The sequence below is a fragment of the Lineus longissimus genome, chromosome 4 (genome assembly GCF_910592395.1).
Source record: "Lineus longissimus chromosome 4, tnLinLong1.2, whole genome shotgun sequence".
Classification (NCBI taxonomy): Eukaryota; Metazoa; Nemertea; class Pilidiophora; order Heteronemertea; family Lineidae; genus Lineus; species Lineus longissimus.
In genome coordinates this window covers 11206297-11229708 of record NC_088311.1, presented here as the reverse complement: position 1 = coordinate 11229708, position 23412 = coordinate 11206297, and the positions used below count along the sequence as shown (strand labels likewise).

At 39.9% G+C, this 23412-nt stretch overlaps 2 protein-coding genes across 2 annotated transcripts; both read right to left on the bottom strand.

Moving 5' to 3' along the window:
• Window positions 1–203: 203 nt before the first annotated feature.
• Window positions 204–8053, bottom strand: LOC135486331 (uncharacterized). Its single transcript, XM_064769041.1, has 3 exons — window positions 7913–8053; window positions 1898–2735; window positions 204–1487 (listed from the first exon to the last, which is right to left on the bottom strand). Exons 2-3 carry the CDS (start codon window positions 2732–2734, stop codon window positions 1410–1412), a joined length of 915 nt encoding a protein of 304 aa, XP_064625111.1. The 5' UTR covers window position 2735; window positions 7913–8053; the 3' UTR covers window positions 204–1409.
• A 4898-nt stretch (window positions 8054–12951) lies between these two features.
• On the bottom strand, window positions 12952–22901 carry LOC135486041 (uncharacterized). The gene is made up of 9 exons (XM_064768505.1): window positions 22763–22901; window positions 19845–19969; window positions 16834–17031; window positions 16411–16559; window positions 16041–16125; window positions 15682–15841; window positions 15142–15335; window positions 13384–13534; window positions 12952–13040 (listed from the first exon to the last, which is right to left on the bottom strand). Exons 1-8 carry the CDS (start codon window positions 22899–22901, stop codon window positions 13421–13423), a joined length of 1164 nt encoding a protein of 387 aa, XP_064624575.1. The 3' UTR covers window positions 12952–13040; window positions 13384–13420.
• Window positions 22902–23412: the final 511 nt, after the last annotated feature.

Below are 23412 nucleotides of genomic sequence, written 5' to 3'. Positions count from 1 at the left end.
GATGGCTCGCCGACTGCGGAGACCGAAGTCAACTGCCCGCCATCAGCACCGATAAATCTCGCTCGGCCAACCGTTATCTCAACGTCAAGTGAGCTTTATCTCCCTTTGAAACGTTATCTCCCTGTGAATCGACGGTTATATATACTACTTGCATAGTATATAAAAAGAATACGTTTAAAACATTGGCTGTGTATAATCTCGTTTATTTTGGCCTGGGTATTCTACAACACATTTCATGTACACAAGAAGAAGTGAAGAGAAGATCTGAAAAGATCTTAACAAAGGATTTTAAAGAATCCTGCAAAAACTCTCGAAATTTGTATTTGAATTTGAAAATTTCCCATTGCATAAAATTACGTTACTGAATATAAATTTAAGCAGATAAACAAATACTAAAACACTGTAAATACAAAATAAAGGAGGTAATAAGGAGGTAATAATGAAGATACTTTAGTTTTGTGCTTAGCCCAGGAGGTCATCAGGTCATCAGGGTCACCGATATATTTGATCGACAAAGAAATAAACGGCTGTCAATAACAGAAATGGCGTAAGAAATTACTTGCGTGGGATAAAGGTCATTCGAAATAAATGAAACTAATGTGCTTGCCAATATACGAAAGTAAAGTATTTTAGAGATCACGAAATTTTGCTATATTTCTACTGTCCATTAGACATCAACTACATACTGTTCAATGGCCGTCAATATAACTTGCTGTCTAATCGATGTCATTGGTCGATACATTTGTAGACAACTATAATCACCAGTTGTTTATATCCATTAGACATCCTTTTCTTTCTTATACGGAGATGGTACACAATGAATATTTACTGAGTCTTGAGGGCTGTTGAGCTGCTGCTCCGACCGGTAATACCTACTCCCAGAAAGTAGAGCTTAAATCACGAATGTACAAGCACAGGCCAATAGCTAGGCGTTATAATGTGAAGCGTATTGAGCAACTGAAACCAGTTAGATTTATATGCTATAAGTCTGCATAATAATAACGATTATCATAACAGGCATATGCAATTTGATGAACAAGTGTGTGATGCTTAACCTTGTTTTTGCAACGAAAGACGAGCCCAGGCCAGAGAAAGTTCTACATCCGAGGAGCATCGGGATACCAACGCAAACATTAGAAATATTAATGTGCGACTATTTCCAGCCAGTCGGTTGAAGAGAAAAATACTGTACTTTCAACGGAAAACTACTTTAAACGGAAAACACTACTGACTAGTCTTAATCAATATTCTTGGTGTTAAAGCCCTTATATAACCGAGCTGTCCGCTGCCCAATTAACTTCCACGAGTACTGTACAATGATAATTCCCAGTATTGAATTGCAAAAAAATGTAAAAATACAAAATCTGACTTAAGTTCGACCTCGCTTTCACTCGTGCGGCGAGAAGACGTTAACGTTGTCTGCACCAAATCACGAACGTGGTAAAATAACGGAATACTGCGTTTTTCTTCTCAGAGTTGAAACAAAGCTGAAAAAAGGTCGAAGACTTTTAGCAAAATAATTTACCAATGAAATACGAAACAGGAGTAGAACAAATATATTGAAGTAAAAAGCTGCGAACTTCTTTAAATGTGTGAGAGATCCGGATGCAGAAAAAGAATACTTATAAAATTCAAGAGGTGTGCCCTTCAAGAAAAGAAGTACATGCAGTGTATCTTTCAGCAAAAGAACTTTTGAATACCAATAATATTGGTCCTTTCTCATGCAGTGTGACAAAACCCCATTGGTGTTGATCGTTTGGAGTAATGGGGTTTTGCCTGTGATCATATTTTAAAGGCAATGTCAAGGGATAATACTTGTAAAGGATCTTAAAAATGCCTAATTTTTCAGTGCACGATGGTTGAACAGATCCTCGTTAGCCCGCATAAAGTCCCGCACCTCGCCCCAGCGCTTCTCGGTCACATTGATCGTCGTCTGTGTCCCTCTGGAGGCAAGTAGCGCCGGGGTCTTCTGCCCCTCCTCGAGGGTTGCCTTCAACGCATCTGTTCCACCACAAGCCGAGTCGGTCAGAGCAAGGATGTTCTCTAGAGCCTTGCTGCCCTTCAATATAATACTAATACTTTCCTTTAGCTCTCCACATTGCTGGTGGATACGACCAAACTGCTCTAAACATTCAATGCGCTCTCCATGGACCACCGCGAACCTCTGCATAGCCTCCTGTCCAGCTGCTTCCGATGCGCTCTTAAGATCTTTGCTAATTTTAATCATGTTTTCGGCTGCCTCCTGATGCTGACGTGCCTGATTCATGCGAGCTGACCCATTGATCTTCTTCGCAGCCAGAGCAGCCCAACCAAATACGGGAACAAGATGAAGGGGGTGAAACCCACTCCGGTCCTCCGCAGCCTGTGCGTACGCTCTTTGGGCTTCGTCCCTCGCGCTCTCCGCCGCCTGCGCCCCACATTCGAACACAGTGCTGAAGAGATCACAGAGCATATGCTCGACAAGGTCTTCACCAAGCTTCTCTCGAAGTTGCTCCTCTTCCTTATCAAGCTTATGACATTTATTTTGAGAGTCTTCCAGCTCTGACTTCTTTGATTCCAAGGCTCCTTCAAGCCTCGCTACAGCGGCGTGTATGTTCGTTTTAAAAGAATCGCCGTCTCCTCTGATGATTCTGGCAACTCGCAAAGCGTCTGCATTACGTCCGTTGTCAAGATGACCTCTGACCTCATCAAGGAGATGGAAACATCGATCGTTGGATTTCAATATGACCTCCATCCTAGAAGGAAAACAAAAAATTGAGGTGGTTGGAGTAGCGGTTGCGGGCTGTAGTCTCTACCCACATCGGTTTCTAGCATGATCAGCCGACTTTGACACGCCTCCCCGAGACCAACCTCGTTTACCCAGGGGTCATTGCGCGCTTCTATGGTCACTTTCACTACCCCTGGAATCATGTTGAGCTAAAACATATTTGATTGATCGACGAATATCGTTCGACATGCAAATAAGATGTAACTAATGTCTTGACACATGGCATATTCATGGCATATTGAATTAGCGAAAAGGGAGACTTACAAAACCATTTACCCTAATGCGATCACAAATCAATTGACGGCATAATAGAACTTCATAGACACGGATAATATATGAGCTAATGCTGATATAAATTTTTTTTGATAATCGGACAAATTGGAGAGACGTTGATATTTCCACTCTTTTCAGCCAACTGGCAGAAAAATCTCAAGACTATTGCCAAATTAGCAAAATTCAAAATTAACTTTTTCATCAAATAACTTCTTTATATCTGTAGACTTGCCACACCAAATATCTTTTCAATACCTCTCCAAATATGTACTTGACATTGATAGGTCTGGAACCCCCAACCTATGAATATTCAATAGTGATTGGGTGGTATGCATAAAAACTAGTAAATACTTTTTACTTGAAATTTCTAGTATTTACTGCCATCTGCATGCATAAAGATGAGGTAAAACCTTTTACTTAAAAGTGTTTACTACTAGTAGAAGCAAGAAGTATTTACTCCTCTAGCGTTTACTCCAAAATTAGTAGATACATGTACTTCAATCAGTATGCATAAAACGAAGTAATTACTACCAATCCTCTAGTAAATACTTCAAAATTCCAAGGTAGCTCCTTACCAACCTTGGAAGTCAAACAGGAGAGACATATTTTTGGGAAATGGCTGCATTTATGGGTGTACCGAGGAAGAGGAAGGAGTGTAACACACAAAGACCAACATCAGGTCCAACGTATCGATCGGAATTTCGATTTAATGAGGAAAACGTCATTTGGATGGCCGAACATTTTCTTGGAGAACGAAATGAGACTAGGGGTGGCACTCCTTCCTCCAAGCAACAAATGGAGGTTTTTTTTAGGCATGTTGGGATCCAGGTTTTCAGCTCGGCGTTGGCAAAGACCTTGGGATACATCAGTGCACAGTATCAAGGACCTTTGCTGCCATTGTTCGATCAAGTACAATGGGTCTGTGTAAGGAAGTCCGCACAAACCGGGTGATAGGCTCCTTTTATTCTATCATGTATTAATGTTATGTTTTATTATAAATTGTAAAGCGCTTAGAAGTTTAAACAACGTTAAGCGCTATAAAAATGTTTTTAATAATAATAATAATAATAATAATAATTGTTGACCAGATTGTAGAGAAAGCCGATACATGTTTTTGGATCCAGTTTCCAACGGAAGCAACAGATATTCAGGCTGCTAAGGATTCGTGGCAAGTGAAATATCAATTTCCTTGTGCCATTGGAGCACTGGATTGTACGCATGTGCAGGTTCTCAAACCAAAAAACCACGAACCAAAAAACCACGGAGATGAGTACATTTGTCGAAAGGTTGTGGCCACTTTGAATGTACAAGCAACGTGTGATGCCGGAGAGCGGTTCACAAATGTCGCAGCCAATTGGCCTGGATCTGTCCACGACAGCAGAATCTGGAAATACTCTGACCTGGGACTTTTTATGGCCAAATCGGAGACGGATGCTTTGTTGTTAGGGGATGATGGATACGGTATTGCCCCCTGGCTTATGACCCCTTTCAAGGACCCGGTAAATCTACCAGAGCAAAGATCATACAACAAGTGTCATAAGAAGGAAAGAGTCGTAATTGAACGGTGTTTTGGACAGTTAAAGTGATACTATGATGTGATTTACAACTTTGCGGAAATACGTCCGTTTTTAATTGTTGATCACAAATGTAAAGCTCAAATTTTCCATTTTTGATTAGATTTATTATAAAATCGCTGTTTTAATCGCGTCAGACTGGCCAACTGCCGAAGACGTTTTGAAAAACCCGCACTAAGTCACGTGACCTCATGACGTCACAACATGAACAAGTCAGACCGTCGAATATTTTCCTATTCGCTCTAGGAAGAAGCTATATCCGCAGTAGTTCGCGTACGCTCAGGAAAATCTAATGAATACGGTGGCTGGGAAAGGACATCGAAAAAAAAAATTTCTCGGCGGGACGACTTATTATCTCGGGGGGACGACTTATTAAGTCGGGGGGACGACTTATCAAGTCGGGGGGACGACTTATTAAGTCGGGGGGACGACTTAGTAAGTCGGGGGGACGACTTATTATCTCGGGGGGACGACTTATTAAGTCGGGGGGACGACTTAGTAAGTCGGGGGGACAACTTAGTAAGTCGGGGGGACGACTTATTATCTCGGGGGGACGACTTAGTAAGTCGGGGGGACGACTTAGTAAGTCGGGGGGACGACTTATGAAAGCGAGGGCGAGGCCTGGCTGTGACTGTCTCATCTCTCTCGCCATATCAATAACTAGGCAGTGCGGCGAAGACTGATGCGGCCTGGCTGTGACTGTCTCATCACTCTCATCATGTTGTCAACACGGTGGAGCAGCCAGGACTGATTCGGCCTGGCTGTGACTTCCTCATCACTCTCATCATGTTGTCAACACGGTGGAGCAGCTAGGACTGATTTGGCCTGGCTGTGACTTCCTCATCTCTCTCACCATGTTGACAACTTAATAATAATATTGCCCTACTGCCTTTTTCATGAATCAATTTTGAGCATTATGTTTACAATGTAGTTGACAATAATTATAGTGAGAGAGATGAGGAAGTCACAGCCAGGCCGAATCAGTCCTGGCTGCTCCACCGTGTTGACAACATGATGAGAGAGATGAGGAAGTCACAGCCAGGCCGAATCAGTCCTGGCTGCTCCACTGTGTTGACAACATGATGAGAGTGATGAGACAGTCACAGCCAGGCCGCATCAGTCTTCGCCGCACTGCCTAGTTATTGATATGGCGAGAGAGATGAGACAGTCACAGCCAGGCCAAATCAGTCTTGGCTGCTCTGCCAAGTTGTCAACATGATGAGAGAGATGAGGAAGTCACAGCCAGGCCGAATCAGTCCTGGCTGCTCCACCGTGTTGTCAACATGGTGAGAGAGATGAGGAAGTCACAGCCAGGCCGAATCGGTCCTGGCTGCTCCACCGTGTTGACAACATGGTGAGAGAGATGAGACAGTCACAGCCACGCCTCGCCCTCGCTTTCATAAGTCGTCCCCCCGACTTAATAAGTCGTCCCCCCGACTTACTAAGTCGTCCCCCCGACTTACTAAGTCGTCCCCCCGACTTACTAAGTCGTCCCCCCCGACATAATAAGTCGTCCCCCCGACTTACTAAGTCGTCCCCCCGAGATAATAAGTCGTCCCCCCGACTTACTAAGTCGTCCCCCGAGATAATAAGTCGTCCCCCCGACTTACTAAGTCGTCCCCCCGAGATAATAAGTCGTCCCCCCGACATAATAAGTCGTCCCGCCGAGAAATTTTTTTTTTCGATGTCCTTTCCCAGCCACCGTAAATGAATATTAAATGAGGTCTAAAAATAGTTTTAGGAATACCATTTTTGTGACGTCAGCGATGGAATTTCCTGGTTGGACTTAGGAAATTTATGATGAAATGACTAGGACTGTGGACTTGGGGGGGGGGGGGGGGGACCGTCCCTTCCCTTACTTCGTTACTTCGAGATTTTTTCCAAATGTGCTGGAAGATCCCCAACGGCAGACGGATTTGGTTCTCGAAGTTGTGTTCCGGCGGAGCATCAGGAGGAGAAGATGAACCATCTGCTGGTGACCTCTTGACTCGAACTTCATGGTGACGGCCCGGTTCTATGATAGGGTCAGGCCAGCGGAAAACCCCAACACCTTAGTTTTGCTGGTGTTGCCGCAAAACATCGCAGCACAACGCCACCCGACAACCCTTTTCTTCTTCTTCTCCATGATCTTCAGTTCTTATCGTGTATATATTGTGTAAGGACAGGATGGAATGTCAATGGTCAATGGCAGTTGTAAATAAACGAATCAGATTTTTTTTTTCATGAAAATGTTCATGTTGTGACGTCATTAACGAAAACGTCGTCGACGTAGCGCGATTTCAACGGCATCGAAGCGAGCCGTCCGGGCGGGATTAAAACCATCAATTTCTAGAAAATGTGCATTTCGATTCGAAAACCTTACCAATTTATGAGAAAGTGAAGTAGTCATTTGTCAAAAACAGCTAAAACATTATGGTGAAATTTGACACGAGGTACCCTTTAAAGAACCGTTTTCCTATCCTGCAAGGACGTGTTAGGTTACAGCTGAAAAAAGTTCCCAGTGTAATTGTTGCATGCTTCATTTTGCACAACGACAAGATTGCGTCACTTTCAAAGATATAACAAAGGAGTTAAGCCGCATTGCACGCTTACCTCATCAAACTGGGCTTACATCACTTCTGCCCAGGCCTCTGAATAGGCTGACCTCACAGTTGTAAACAAGTAGATACTAGTCAAGTAAAACAATCAGCTTTGAAGTAAAAGGTAAAGATTATGCATATGAAATTGACCTTTTACTTATACTTTTACTATTTACTACTAGTAAATGCTCTTTTTGCTTCTACTAGAGGTATTTACTTCTTTTTATACATACCACCCCTTGTTTCGTAGTATCCGGGGCCTAGGGTGCAGCCATTTTGAATTGCTACTCAAGTAGACCCGGATGTAGAGGATGCCTCGAGTCTCCTTAAACTCTCTAATCACGGGAACTCGATCAATGGGGTTGCTCATAAGAGACCTCAATAGAATAGTCCTCTAAAAAGAACTGTTCTGAACTTTTTCTCATGCCAGGTCCATGTTGTCTTACCAAACACCACCTTGATAGAAGTCGATGTCCTGATATCGAAATCATTGAATAAGGAGCTGTAAGTATCTAATGGCGAGCGTTTTAGTCTTTTGGCCACGAACGGAAAGCACTACCTCTGAAAAGTTTATAAAAAATCCACCCTATCCATCGGCAGAAGAGAACACAACATGCATGCAGTCTCATGTTAAGGGCTGTACAAGCCATTGCCACTACTAGGCCTGAGATTTCTGAAAAATAGTCTGTGAAAATACTAGATTAGTGCACCTACTTTACCTAGTTAACTTGTTTTTTTATTCGACGACGCAAAACACCAGATGGGTTGCTTTTCTCCTATCCTCGAGTTGATGAACGGTGAATTTTGAAGTTCTTGGCCTTTATGTTTAACAAAAAGCTAGTTTCGTTTTGATACACTTCTTGTCCTGCATTGATAATCGAACGCATAGAATGGTATACATGCATGCATACGTCATTGTATGATGTAGGGCCTTTTGAAATACATGAATATGTTCAGGTCATTTCGTTTACCAAGAAATCGATTGGCCTCTAAACAGTTGTCGCCATCTCGTGTTAAGTTTAGGACCACTGGAATTCAGTCCAGCATTTTACAAAAAAAACACAAATGATAACATCTATCCGAATCTAGGTAATAAAGGTACAGGAAAAAAAGGTACAGGAAAAAAAGGTGCGGAAGTAAAGGTACAGGAAATAAAGGTACAGGAAATAAAAGTACCGGAAATAAAGGTACCGGAAAAAAGGTACTGGAAAAATAGGTACACAAAATGGCATAAATAGGTAAAAAAGTACACAATTTTTTTTAAATATCATTTGAATTCTCCCTTTTTCTATTCATAACTTTAACTTTATTTGTTGCGTAGGCATTGCATAGGCCTTAGAAATAGGTATATGAAATTTTCAGTATACCGTTATGGTTTTCAAGAGTGAAAACACGGCTATCAAGATCATGATGATTGTAAAGATTCTAGGACAATTCCCTCTGCAAAAGGGTTAACCGATAAATGTACCAATGTTCAAGTTAAATTGCAATTAATCAATTAACATTCATCATAGAGCTGGACCCAATTGACAATGTGCCTGGCCAATTAGGTCTTAACAGACAAATTATTAGATTCAAGACCAAACACAAGCTTTTTAGGGAAATTGGCGAGAATCATAATGTGAAATGCCAGGTAGGATGCCAGGTGCGCCCCCACCCCCCTTTCCCAAGATCCTGGATCCGCCCCTAATAAGAATACGACTCGAGTATTTAAAAATTTAAAAGAACATGAATGTACATGTAGTTATTACCACAAAAAAGTCAGCTCCCCTGTTGGGCAACCTCTTCCATGAATTTTCCTCAAATTCATTCCGTAACAAAATTGTCCGCAATGTATTAAACTATTTTAAGGCACCACCTTAGTCACAGTAAAAGAAAAATGGGCAAGAAAAGATTAAGACATAGGCCGAGTCTGAACCAGTTGAAGAGAATAATATTCTGAAAAAAAATTGTGTACCTTTTTACCTATTTATGCAATTTTGTGTACCTTTTTTCCGGTACCTTTTTTCCGGTACCTTTATTTCCAGTACTTTTATTTCCTGTACTTTTATTTCCTGTACCTTTATTTCCGTACCTTTTTTTCCTGTACCTTTTTTACCGTTTACCCATCTATCCACCCAACCCGTTTCATTGTAGTTGTTTTTTCTATTTACCAGATCTTCATTTAATCGATGACTCAAACGTAATCTGCGGAAAGACGCTTTGATTATCGCACCAGTATGGATAGCCAAACGAGGACATTTACAAATGTAGCTGATGATAATTTGTGCTCTAGTGATGTGTATACACATATCTTCAGATAATGCGTACACTCTTAAAATTAAGTTGTAAAAATAACTATTTATTAGTAAATTTTAACTAATTTCGATAGTTGCTATTGCACCGACTAAAACATTAGTTATTTTTACTAATTTGAAATAGTTAAAAAAACAACTAAGAAAAATAGTAAATTTTCAACCATTAATATAGTTATTTCTACTACTTTTTTAACTACTAGTTAGTTTATCTGACGTAATAACTAATTTTGTCAATAAGCTGGAGTGCAGCTGTTTCCTCTGTGTTTACTACTTTTTAACTATCAAAAATAGTAAATCAGCTAAAATAACTAATTTTCTCAGTAGACTGGAGGCGAAATTTTTTTCTGCAGGATACTTCTGCCACAGTGTACATCTGACAGCCAATCACAATTGGCGCGATCTTTGACGTCACACTGTTTATTTATGCATGATAATGCAAATACAATGGACGATACCGAGTCGCATGCCGAGTGCCACTTCAACTGTGAATGTGACAATAATTGTCTGACCCCAAGTATGCTCAACTCAAGGTTTGTGTCGTAGTGTTTAGGAATGAATTGCACAGATTCATTGTAAAATTTATGATATTATGCGTACAAAAGAGGCATCAGCTGATCTGATCCTACATTGCAGTGCATGCATTGATTTGTGAAATTTTAAGGGGCAGTGACACTGACAGTGTTGCCAATGTTGATAATTGTTAAAGGGACAGTGTATCCGATGTCTCGCGATTTGTGAAATTTTAAGGGGCAGTGACACTGACAGTGTTGCCAATGTTGATAATTATTAAAGGGACAGTGTATCCGATGTCTGCTGTTGAAGGTATCAGGCCTATTTTGGTAGTTTGAACATTGTTGAAGGGCCATTGTATAAAACACATTTTGACAAGCAAACAAAATAAAATTGAATGGTGGCGCCACCTATGCATATACAGCAGAACTAGTTACACGGTTGACAGATAAACATTCAACCTCGGCTATTTTGCCGAGCACAGTGCGCCTTAACAGACAAGTCCAATAAATACAGTCCACTCGACAATGAAAATACATGTTAAGATACTGCAAATAAATATATTTTAGCTAATATACTCCTCTAACCATTTGCAAACTTGTTCTTTCCAAGATTATCAGAACACGTGGCATTGTTGACATTATTGCGCCATGTGGAAAGATGATGTCAACAAAGACACGTGCTTGCCTTGAATTCTGATTGGCTGTCAGATGTACACTATGGCAGAAGTATCCTGCAGAAAAAAATTTCGCAGACTGGAGATGTGCAGTTTAATCCTCCATACTTCCCGCCATTTTAGTTTTGGCAAAGACGATGATGACATAGCCAGTTTTGTCCATTTCCTGTCCATCAGATTCATAAGCTGAGAAGCAACTTATAAATGAAATGATCAAATCAAAGATATGACATAATGGATGAAGGCAGTTTTTGCATAATTAACAAATTTATTCGTAAAAAAACAGCAGAAAATGTTATTGAATAAATTATTTTGATTATGATACAGCAAATTGATTGAATACCAGCTTGCTCCCAGACTGCACAGGAGTCGCACAAAAATAGCGAGATTGCCCTACCCCTATCCATACAATTCTCTCTTTGTACAGAAAAAGATTCTTATAAACATGAACATGAACTGGTCTTTCTAAAAAGCAGGACTCATCATTACCAATTGCATGTTGTATTGCAAACTGAGCAACCTCTGTCAAATGTATCTATTTACAAGTCTTACTTTACACAAATTTGTTATATGAAAAGATTTGCCACCATTACGAGTGTATTTATCTCTTCCTTGGGAGCACGACAAGTTTCCATTATAATTTACAATTTACAATCATTACATACAAAATTATTCTATCATTTCATATTAACACAATCAAGGATCACAGATTCTTTGCTTTGTTAAACAATAACAATTAAATTTAAAGTTGGCTTGGCAATAATAGCCCAAGTCGTGAATGGCTCATCCGGCCAGAGCTAATCCTGGTCCCTAGCGTCAAGTTTGTATTTGCCTGAAAGATACAAATTGCGTAGGCTATTTTCACTAAGTTCAGATATAATAATTGATGGGGATCCAACGCAAAGTTACTGTCAAAATGTCGAAATTATTTGGCCTAAAATACCAACCACCACTTCAATAATTTTCTGAAAATTATAAAACTACGGGTACCAAAAGAAAACCTCTGGCTTCAATTGATTAAAAACTATAGGCAAATTTGAAAAGATCCATCACTACTCGACGTTTTGATAAAAACATATGCACCCGATGGTCATGAACATCGAAGATACAGCTGGATAAAAATTTGATATTTTACTTACCACATCAACACCGAAAGCGTTGATCTGCAGCCGCCATTTTGATACCTGGCGAATAGTAAACCTCGTCGATAGATGACGTTATTGGGCGGGAATTTGAATTGACGAAAAATATTCTAAGGCACATTGCGCCCCCTCCTGATCAAAATTTCAACTTTTTAAAAAATTTATAATTATATAAAATTTTTATCATAATATTAAAGCATATTCTAGTTTACTGATCAAAATATCGCCTCAGAATAGCAACATTTTTGCTAATCTCTTGTCCCTTCCTAGCTCCAACCCCATAGAGAATGTCCTGTATGAACTCTCAAACAATCTGGCACGGTGCTGGAAACTGAACATCAAGAACATAAAAACGTTTGAAGCAGCAGTCAACTGCTTTAAGAAGGGTTGTCTGCACAATTGCATTCCTCTCAACAATGACAAAAGCCTGTGTCGGTGCCGTCCTCTCCCCTAGTGCCAGCACAAACGGTTGTACAATGCCTGCGGGCAGTGACCGTAGAAAGGCTGGTATATTCGTCGTGACCTAAAAAATTAAATGAAAAATATCATGTAACAGTATGATTCTGACCTGAATGTGTTGGAAACAGTGACAATGTGTCATATACATTCTGGCTAAAAGGATGACAATGGTACTGATTGTCTAACCAAAACTTTCAGTTTGCTATCAAGCGTGGTCTTTTCCAAGTAATGAGGCTTCTTCATATCACATCCCATTTCCAACTAGGACGGACTCATCTACAATATATAATTCTATCATTTGATTTTCTCCTTTTATCCATAATGTTCATGTTTGACAGATGTTGTCTTATGGATGTGACAAAAATAATGACCAGGTACAGCGATGGGCACATCCATAGCCCCATCCTATGCCAACTTTCTTTTGGTTAATTGGGAAACTGACTTCTGCATCCTCAGACCCCACAAGCCCCTTATGTCCGTCAGATTTATTGATGACATATTCGTGGTCTGGCTGCACGGTAGAACACACAATGGCAAAAACAGGTGCATGTACAACGACTAGCAGTAGCAGAGACACTGTCATTCCTCTAGTTACAACATACAATCTGTCTCAACATGTCTGCTCTCGTGTTTACCTGTTTGAACTGCAGAAAAGATAAAGATGACTCCAAATAGGAAGGGCGATGCATCTTCTTCCCATCTTTTGTGGGACGTGGAGGAAGTATCAGTGGCAGGACCTGGAGTGCAACTACACTTTCTTCATCTTAAATTGTGCAAAAGCATGCAATTAGTTTTTGACATAAAATGGATAGAAAACAAGTTTGCAGAGAGGCAAATGACTGATTGGATAACAACTCGAGGATGATAGAAAATAAGAGGATATTGAGTGAAAAAATATAATTTCCATAGTTTAACTTTGGTAGTCATTCTTCTTTTGATATCACAAAAAAAACATTCATTTTTGTACAGGTTTAGCCTGCATGCCTTTACAGTCAGCTGCTTACTAGTCTGACTTCGAATTCAGCATGGACTGTTACTGTCGAAGAAAACGTGGACAGATGCTCAGTCTCGTAAGGCCAAGAATGTTAAATGTAATACACATGTACCTTCATTTAAGACTGTTTTTACAGGCACAATATTTCGTCAATCTGGTTTGACACATGTGACGTACTGAAGTACTTTCTTGACAAAGTTGCCATCCCACTTCTTAACCAGTTGGTCGCCAGTTTGGAACAAAACATTAAAATCCTGCTCAATCTGCAATGATACATGCAAAATTTATAAAAACAAGGGGTCGAATAAGGTTTAACTAATTCTTCATTGGCATGGTGCTTTTTGAAATGAAACGGCCAGGGGCCATTGTGCTCACCGTATACATCTTTTAGTAGGCAGGATCATGCTTAGTTTAGAGGTGAATATGGTGAACACAATCAGGCATGAAGACTTTTTTTAGATGTGTATTGATGTCAAGTAATGAGACAGGGCAGTATATATAAGTTTATGATCCAACCAATAATTGTCTATGACATCAATAAGATCAATATCGTGTGATTGCTAAGAGTCCCTGCAATAAAAAATTCATCGAAAAAAAGTCATTAATAAGCGAGATATTGCACGTCCTACTTTTTCAGTTTTGACCCCCTGGTGGCCAAATCAAGAATCAGATCAGGCCAAAATTCGGTGTCAGAGATTATCTGATGTAGGGGGTTACATGTACCAACTTTCAAGTTCATAGCTTTAGCAGTTAAGAAACGTGCCATAGTTACACTCGAACGGTCAATTTACGCCATTTGACCTCTGTGACCTAGAAAAGGAGGTCAAATCCAAAAATCATAGGAAATGTGATGTATCCTTGCTAGGAGTCCCTGCCATAAAATTTTATCGAAAACGATTCACTCAAATAAGCAAGATATTGCACTTCTTCCTTTTTCCGTTATGGCCCCCTGGTGGCCGAATAAAGAATCAGATCAGGCCAAAATTCGACATCAGACATCTGATGTAGGGGGTTATATGCACCAACTTTCAAGTTCATAGCTTTACTGGTTAAGAAACGTGCCATAGTTTACACTCTAACAGCCAATTTACGCCATATGACTTCTGTGACCTTGAAAAGTAGGTCAAATTGAAAACCCGTATGTACAACATGTGATGTATTTTTCCTAACAGTACCTACCATAAGAATTTTATTGAAAATAAGTCACTTATAAACGAGATATCACACTTTTTAGATTTCCACTTTTGGCCCCCTGGTGGGCAAAGTTAGGAATCAGATCGAACCAAAGTTCAGCACCAGAGGCTATGTGATATAGGGGGTTATATGTACCAAGTTTCAAGTTCATAGCTTTAGTGGTTAAGAAACGTGCCATAGTTTACACTCTAATGGCCAATTTACGCCATATGACCTCTGCGACCTTGAAAACAAGGTCAAATTAAAAACCCGTATAATATAAAATGTATATTTGCTATGAGTACCTACAACAAAAGTTTTATCGAAAACAAGTCACTAATAAGCGAGATATCACATTTTTTAGATATCGACATTTGGCCCCCTGGTGGCCAAACAGAGAATCAGATCGGACCGAAAATCAGTGTCAGAGGTCAGCTGACCTAGGGCATTCTGTGTACAAAGTTTCAAGTTCATAGCCCTAGCAGTTAAGAAACGTGCCACTGTTAGGATACGACGACGACGACGACGACGACGACGACGACGACGACGGACACAGCGCTATCATATAGACTCCCCTTACGGTGAGCCAAAAAGTTATATTCAGCATTGCCACAAAGTTGAATAGCCTCCACAGACCCCACTGCCAAGTACCTCTGCAAGAAACAACATGTCTCATTAGACTCATAGTCATACATACCATTCCTCTCTCCAAAAGCCTTGGAAATGATGCCAAAATATCCTTCGCTTTCAACTCTTTGTTCTCACAGATCTCACGGTGACGATTTGTTGCGGTTTTAGCCATCAGGTCCGAAACTTTGGATGCCGGTTCAATGTTGTGTTTCAGCCATGCTGTCATTTCCTTATACTCTTTTTCGGGTAGAATCTGGCATTCTGAGGAAGATAAACAGAGACTTGAATAAAAAAACACAAATATAATTGTTTGAGAAAAATTTGTTCTGGTGTAGTGGCTAGCAGATATCACCCTGGATGAAACTATGGCCTAACTGCACTTTTACCAGCAATGTTAACCACTGATTGTGAGGCTCCTAATCACCTCATATTGACTTGATTAAATCAGGACACATGTATCCCTCATGTACACCTTAGGAACATGTAGATCTCAGTGACTAGCACCACCAACCGAACGAGGTGTGATGGTGATCTAAAACAACTTTTCTACATTAACCCACAAACATGTCTCAAATATCAAAGCCTTGGGCAATATCATTGTGATTACCTGCAACAGACAACACCTCTTCAGCAGGGACTGTTTCAGGTAATTGGACCCTTTTCTTAACCATCTTCAGTTTTGCCTCCTCTTTGTGAACATTGTATATACGGTCATTGATAAAACCCTTTGCAGGTCGACCACCTCGAGCCCTTTGGTAAAATGCATCCTGAAAGATGACGAAGAAAAAAAATGGTTTCATGCTGATACTTCTGCGGACACATTTTTTCTCCTCCCCAGGCGCTCCTCGGTTGTGATATCAAGAACCGCTGGCGCTGCGAAGAAAACTAACAAACTTAATTTTACATAGAAACCATGACACCTTGTGATCAAGGAATTGTTTGGTTGTGCCTCTCCGTCATACTTACAAAGCCTTGTCCCTTCGGATTCCTCAGACACGGTAAGACTGTGATAATCGCAATGGCAAGTTCCTCCTTGTCCTCTGTTTTGGGACTGGAAATTAAGCACACGAATTTCACTCCTTACATGTAAATGCAATACACCAACACACTACTTATACTTATTAGTAAGGAGATGATTCACACTGATACACTAAAAAATACATGTAGTATCAAGGATGTATACATCCTTGGTAGTATGTTTCCCTCTAAAATCACTTTAAGAACCCCCCCCCCCTAATATCAGTTTTCGAAATAACAAAGTTTCGAAATAACAAGCTGCTGGCCTAGCCAAATCAAGCAAACACATACACACACACATTTTTTTAAGGATACTTACAATTTTCCGCATTTTTCAAACAAAAAACCAGTTGCTATTTTCACAAGTCTTTTCCTCAACACTGTTGGGGCGAACCCAAGCTTCCGTACATCCGCTAACAAAGATCTACCACCATTCTGGCTGCATAGGAAAGTCTTAAAATCATGAAACTGCAATAAAGATGGCAAAGCTCTTCTTAATTGAAAATATACATCTAATAGTGATGATGAAATTTGTCTGTAATAAATACATAAGTCATAACAAAACTGACATAATTTGTTGATTGGACAGTTGGAAATGCTGACCTGTTCAATTTATAATGTTACCCATACGCAACTTCTCATGGCAAATTATGTGTATCAATTGAAGAATGAACCTTGAAGCAGTACATTGAATCATGGAGGTATTATACCTCCATGATTGAATTGAAATCAAAATATTCACCTTAGTTGATACTGGATGTGCACATATTTTACTGCCACTGGGAACTGAACTTGGTGAGAGATTTAAAAGCGTAGAATGCTGGACTGGACTACAATCTGATTCTGAATGAAAAGTTGAGCTAGATTCTATTGGGACGTGTATGTTGTCATTTTCTGTGTCATCGCTGGTGCCAGTCATATCGGTTGGTGGAGATGCATCCTGAAAATAAATTTAAAGGTACAATAACATACAATAACTTCAGAAAACTTTGCATTTCACTTCAATACTTCACACCTTCAATGTCGATAAATTGTTCTTGTATTTTCGAATTTTTTTTCTCGCAAGTACACACTAATGACTAAAATCTCGGGCAACAACGACTCTCTTATTACATTGTATTAAGCAATAACAAACTTAAATGTGGACATTCTGAACATACCAACTTATCTATGCCTCGGAACAATGTAACGCAAACTGTCATGTTCATCAAACGACTTGATGAGGTGAAAGGGGTGGTGGTCAAGCAATTCATTGACTGTGATGCACAGAAATTCGTCTCCTTCCCGAACAGCATTTTAAGGCATGGTATCTGTCTTCAAACCACAGGGTTTCCCAGACTTGAATCAACAAATATACTAGAGTCTGGTCATCAATGAATACCTGCTCTATTTTTCCATAGAGAGGATTTCCTGATTCCTTATCACAGTCCACAGAAACCATCTCGTTGGCTCTGTACTCTATGCCATGGTACCTAGCGAATTTAGCAGAAAAGACTTTGGAGTCAACAGGACAGCCAATTGCCTCTGCTATTAGACTGTGATGGGGCTCAAAGTGATCCAGGGGCTGGAGCAAACCCTTCCCACTTTCCAATGGCTTCAACTCGAAAAGCTCCTTCCTCATGAGGGCATCAGACAACGTCATCTGATGGCGTCTGGCCATGGTTTTACAAATATCTTTAAAGTTGCAGGTAACTTGGGCAACTTGCTTGAAGAATGCATGTTTTCCCTCAAATCGCATTGATGAAAAGTGTTTAAGAGGTCCAATGGCTCGGATTACTGCAGGGTAATGTGACATATGATGGTGCTTTGGAAGGAGGTGATTGTCTGGGAAGGTTGTGAGGAAATGGTCATGGTGTTCTTGAATTAGTCGCTGGAGGTAGTAGGTCTCTTCTTCACTCACTTTTGGGGCAAAGATGATGTCCATGCAGGAAAGCAGGAGACGTATGACTTGCAGGTGATCATTACATGTGTCTTCAGGAACAAGGTCGCCAATGAGAATCAGGAGATGCCTGATTAGAAAATAGGCCTGCTCTGCTTTTTGACCAGTTGCAGAAGTTGAACGATTCAGGCTTTGCTCAGTTATCACAGAGGGTTTGTTTGACGACTCAGGAAATCCATAATCAAAAGACACTATTCGGTCGTTGATCACATCAAGAGTGAGCACACCTTCAGTGATGATCGCCTTCAAGACCAGTTTTACCTCTATTAGGCCAACCCTCTCAAGAATGTCATGCATAATGTCAAAGGCATGGTTATCAGTGACATGATATCCTACTAAGTCATTCAGCGGACACATCCTCTTTACTCCGGTTCTACTAACATCATCAACGGCTATGTCTCTATCATATGTCTCAACTGTCCTAATCAGGGAGTCGTCTTCAGCAGTTAGTGCAGTGTGAGCATCATCTCTCGGCATCGAACATCTGCGGCAAGGAAAGTTAGCTGTAAATCCCTCAGCAAAACCTAGCATGCCATGCAGCCCCAAGTTATCACCTGTTGTCTGGCCTAAAACCACACGCACTTTTGTTCCACATCACACAACAAACCCTCGGATTCTAGCACTTTCAGATCATCTACAATTGGATTCAATATTGCATTAAAACCATAATGCTTTATGTCTTTTGAGAGGGCAACAGCAAGCAAGAACATAATTAATTCTTTAAACTGGACTGGTGTACTGGGTGAACATCTTTCAGAGTGAAGTAGAACAAACCCAGTTTATGGGTGCCAGCTTTGGGAGAAAAAGGGTTTGTAGTTTCTAACTCATCAAAATACAGTAAAATATTTATGGTCTCAGGATCGCACAGGGTTGGGTTGGATTTGTAGTAACTGCCATCTTTAAAATCTTCAAGAATCCCAGGCTCATGTTCCCTGGTCTTGTACTGTCGGATAGCCTCCAGCAAATCAGCATCAAGGACTTCTAGCAACAGGTCTCTGATAGGCACATACTCAAATGTGTCACGCTTTTGGCGTTGGAGGACAACGCCAGAATGAGGGTCTGGCTGGGGATTAAAGGCAACTCTAAGCGGAACAGAAACGGGAGGAATGAAAGTGCCGAGGTTTAAAAAATATTTGTTTTGAAGCCATCCAGTTTCTAAACCGGTAAAAGGTCTCCGACTCTCTTCAAAATCATTCATTAGGTCTGCCAAATCATCATCATTCCTCATCCCATTCCCGAAGTCTTCCACTACCTTCTTCGTTTTCTCTTTCAATGCTTCAATAATTTCAGAAAACATTTCGGAAGTGCATTCAATGACAGTGTTCAAAGTAGAGAGAGGCAGGTTTGCCTTGGCCTTCAGTTTACTAATGAACGATGAAGCTATTGACATAACATCAAGCTCAGCATGACGACTTTGTCCTCTAAAATCATTTACACCATCAATTTCAACATCATCTCCAGAATGCATCATGTCTTCATTTTCACTATTATAATCAAACACCTCTCCGGGCACATCATCTATAAATGTATCATTGTTGCTGTCTTGTTCAAGAACATGTTTTATCAAATGCCTTTTGTAAGGCCAAACAGACTGAAAGGTCCGTTGGCATCCATTCTGTGCACAAACAAAATAACTTCCAGCATAGGTTATTGCATGAATGGTCCTCAAATGAAAGAACAAGGAGTGGAAGTCCCCTTTAATGTTTTTGGAACAAACAAAACACATGAACTGCCTGGACTGCTCCATTACTACTGAACTATCCTTGACCTTTCCTTTAAACTCTTGCAGAATTAAGATGAATCTCACATCTTACCGATACAGCATTCCTGTTCAATGACAGCTTCTGTTTGAATCGAAGTCGTGTTCCAATCCTTGGAATTAACTCCTTCAAAGTATCCTCGTCCAAGAGATGAAAACATTCCTCGTCAATGCCATGTTCTGAAGGAAAAAAGGAGCAGAGAAGCTTTTACTGATTTTGTCTAGAAAAATATTTATTTATACATGTATATTACAAAAACACTGATACGCCTATGTAAAAACACCTTTCATTAGACTTAGCGTGACAGCTCATCTCAAAAATAGTCATCCAGCACCCATTACACCAACATGTGACCATATGGTGAAATCTTTATTTTTTGGATACACTTTTTAAGGCCTAAATTTTTTTCAAAACAATTAAAAAAAATAACCAATGGCTCTTTAAGCCCGGTCTACACTAGCCAACATGAACCAACAAATGTTTGCCAACATTCGCCAACATCGTGTTGGGCCTTGTTGCAGAGGCATGTTTGCTATTGTTTGCCAGTGTGGACGGGTCCAAAAACAAGTGAAAACATCAGCCAACTTGTTGGCCAATGTTGGCCTATGTTAGGCCATGCTACTTCTGAACAACATGTTGGTTGGTGTTGGGCAATCAGCAGCCAATCAGGGAACAGATTTGGATCATGTGATGGAGCTACCGGGACAAAATGGCAGTCTCAATGAAAGATAGAGAATGGCAATTTCAAGAAATTGAACACTTAATTTCAGAATACGAAAAGCTTCATCCATCCGCAGGAAATTCTTGAGGCTTTTGAAGTCTGAGGCCATTAACTCTTGAAGGAGGCAGTGATAGGCCCCATGCATGCTTTTTCCACAAGTATGGCTTTTGTCAGTTGCGGCGGCGACGGGGGTTAATCACAACTGAAAGAATTGCTGCTGAAGCACCTAGGCATGCTTTCTTCCTGTGGTTCTCCATTGTTTTAAAGAAAAAATGAAGAGAAATGACTGATTTTCCCTCCAAATTGCCCTCAAATTCATGCCAAACACGGCCAAACTTAGTCAAACTTGTTTGGCAATGTTTGCCTGTGTTTGATAGTGTGGACGGGTCCCCAAACATTCGCCAACATGATGTTGGCTCATGTTGGCCAACAATTGTTGACGAATGTTTGCTAGTGTAGACCAGGCTTTAGTACATGTAGTACATGGATGCCTGCGGGTATAACTCATTACCATTCACTTCCCTGCACATGTCTGGAGAATGGAAAAACACAATTTAAAAAAAAAAGTCAATACGGTAGTGTGAGTTGTACACTCAATTCAAAGATAAAGTTGATTTTGGCAGGGCAGGGCAAGAAAATAGGACAATCACTCGAGTACAGTTACAGTAGCATTATTCATATGTCGTGAATGTAGGAAGGACAGGCAGCAACAAGTCAAAGGTTCACTGTGACACTGACAGTTCTACAGACTGTCATGACTGTTGCAGTCAAATCTCAATTTTACACCACATTTTATTTTGATTGCAGAGCTAAAACAATTGGCCCTTTTAACATTTATCATTATTTCAAATCCAACTGTAAATCACTTATGGTCTGAGCGGCTTGAGAAATCTACTGGTACTGGTATTTAGATGCTCTAAAAAGTGAGCATATCTTCATTTCTAAAAGACAAGATTCTCTTTGTTTGAGTGCCTAAAGTACAAAAAAACATTACCGGTATACATGCTTCAAGTTTCATATATAACTATTCAGCAAGTCAGCTGATTGTCATGCATGTAGTTACATTCAAATTCCTGTTGCCAGGCCTAAAAAAACAGGCCAAGGACCTTCAGTTCAGTGAACAATAACATTACCAGCCAAGCCTTTATCTACATGATTGACATCGAATCGAAATACATGAATACCACCTCAGTCGTCATTAAAACATGAAATATTTATCTGCTTTCCTTGATAGTCAACATAAAGTCACTAGTTTTCTAGCAAGGTCACAAAATTAGTTGCCACTGATGGTGCTGCAGACCAACTTCTACAAATCATACAATACAACAAGACATGTATGACTGCAAAAATGACCTCTTTAGACTATAAAAAACATGCTGGAACATTGACATTGCTGTCGAGCACAAACCCAATGAACGACAAGAGTTGGGTTTTATGCTTCGTACACGCAATGTACACATTTCTCATAGTGATAGTGACCAGACACCGACAGCCACATGTAGGCCAAAGAGACATACTAGTATCATGTGTATGACAATCAATCACTAATCAGCAGAATGAGAATGATCAATCTCCAATGACAATGTCATTGATATTGATAATCGAATACATGTACACGCATTCGTCGGATTCGAATACGGTCATCCAGTTTCAACCAAGGAGTCAGTCAAAAAGGAAACTTTCTAGTGCTTCATAGCACCGTAGACTGAGTAATGTTCTAAATATACTTTTATGCAGTAGAGATGTGGAAAAACAGCAGCAGTGACTTAGTCAGGAAGCAAAATCGGTTCACTCGTGAGACAAGACCACAATTGATTTTTTAAGCCTTTTAGCAGTTAAATTGTCAATGTTTGACCGCGACGCATCAAAGAATGCGTGCGGTTGTGAATCTGAAATTTAGATTATGTTATTCCGGACAGTCGGGCAAGTAAATGGTGAAAAATAAACTGGTGATTGACCACGGAAATTTTTTGATAATCGACAAATTAGACAGACTTTGATATTTCCACTCTTTTCAGCCAACTGGCAGAAAAAACTCAAAACACGCCCCCTATTACCCAATTAGCAAAATTCGAAATTAATTTTTTCATCAAATAATTTCTTTATATCAGTAGACTTGCCACAACAAATATTTTTTCAATACCTCTCCAAATATGTACTTGAGAGTTAAAAACATGCACTCGTCTAATTGATGTGCCTCGACCCTCCAACCGGCTATGAATATTCATTAGTGGTCTTGTCTCAGAAATACTGATCAGTGATAGAAAGTTAATTGGATTGGATGTTGATTGTTGTTCCACTTCCAGTTCCACTCCAGTCCATCCAGTTGGAGTTGCTTTCATTTTATTGTGCTCTATAGAGCCATCCATGCCCTTGATTGGGTATGGCATGTTTTTTGTAGCAAAATTCGATTTGAGCAACATTGCAATTAAAATTTGATTTTTGTGCCTATCTATTCGATTTTAATCAACTTTGTTCGATTCTTCCCTCAATCATTTGATTTTTTTGCATATTCATTCGATTTTTTTCAAACATTTATCAACAAAAAATACTGTTCTTGTTGTATATCAAATCAAACACTATAAATTCATAATCGAATATAACTTAGAAAAAATCAAAAGGTGAAAGAAATAGATCAAAATCAGATTCAAATATATCGCATTAACTGGTCAAAAAACCAAGCATTTTCGATTTTAATTACACCAAATCTTTCAATTTAATCAAAGTATATTCAATTTCAGAATCAAATAAGAAGTATATACGATTTTGAAATCGAATACTCATTCGATTTAAATCGAATAGGTCATTCGATTTAAAATCGAATAGACCATTCGATTTAAAATTGAATATGTCATTCGATTTTTGTAGATTTCTATTCGATTTTGATTGGTCAATCGTAGT

Coding starts and splice junctions, on each gene's coding strand:
- LOC135486331 (XM_064769041.1), bottom strand. CDS start 2,734: ATGGAGGTCATATTGAAATCCAACGATCGATGTTTCCATCTCCTTGAT. Junction 1,488..1,897: donor CCGAGAAGCGCTGGGGCGAG/GTGCGGGACTTT, acceptor ACCTTTTTTCAG/CTTTGTTTCAACTCTGAGAA.
- LOC135486041 (XM_064768505.1), bottom strand. CDS start 22,901: ATGCCATACCCAATCAAGGGCATGGATGGCTCTATAGAGCACAATAAA. Junction 17,032..19,844: donor TGAACAGGAATGCTGTATCG/GTAAGATGTGAG, acceptor ATTTATTTTCAG/GATGCATCTCCACCAACCGA. Junction 15,336..15,681: donor AGAGGTGTTGTCTGTTGCAG/GTAATCACAATG, acceptor TATCTTCCTCAG/AATGCCAGATTCTACCCGAA.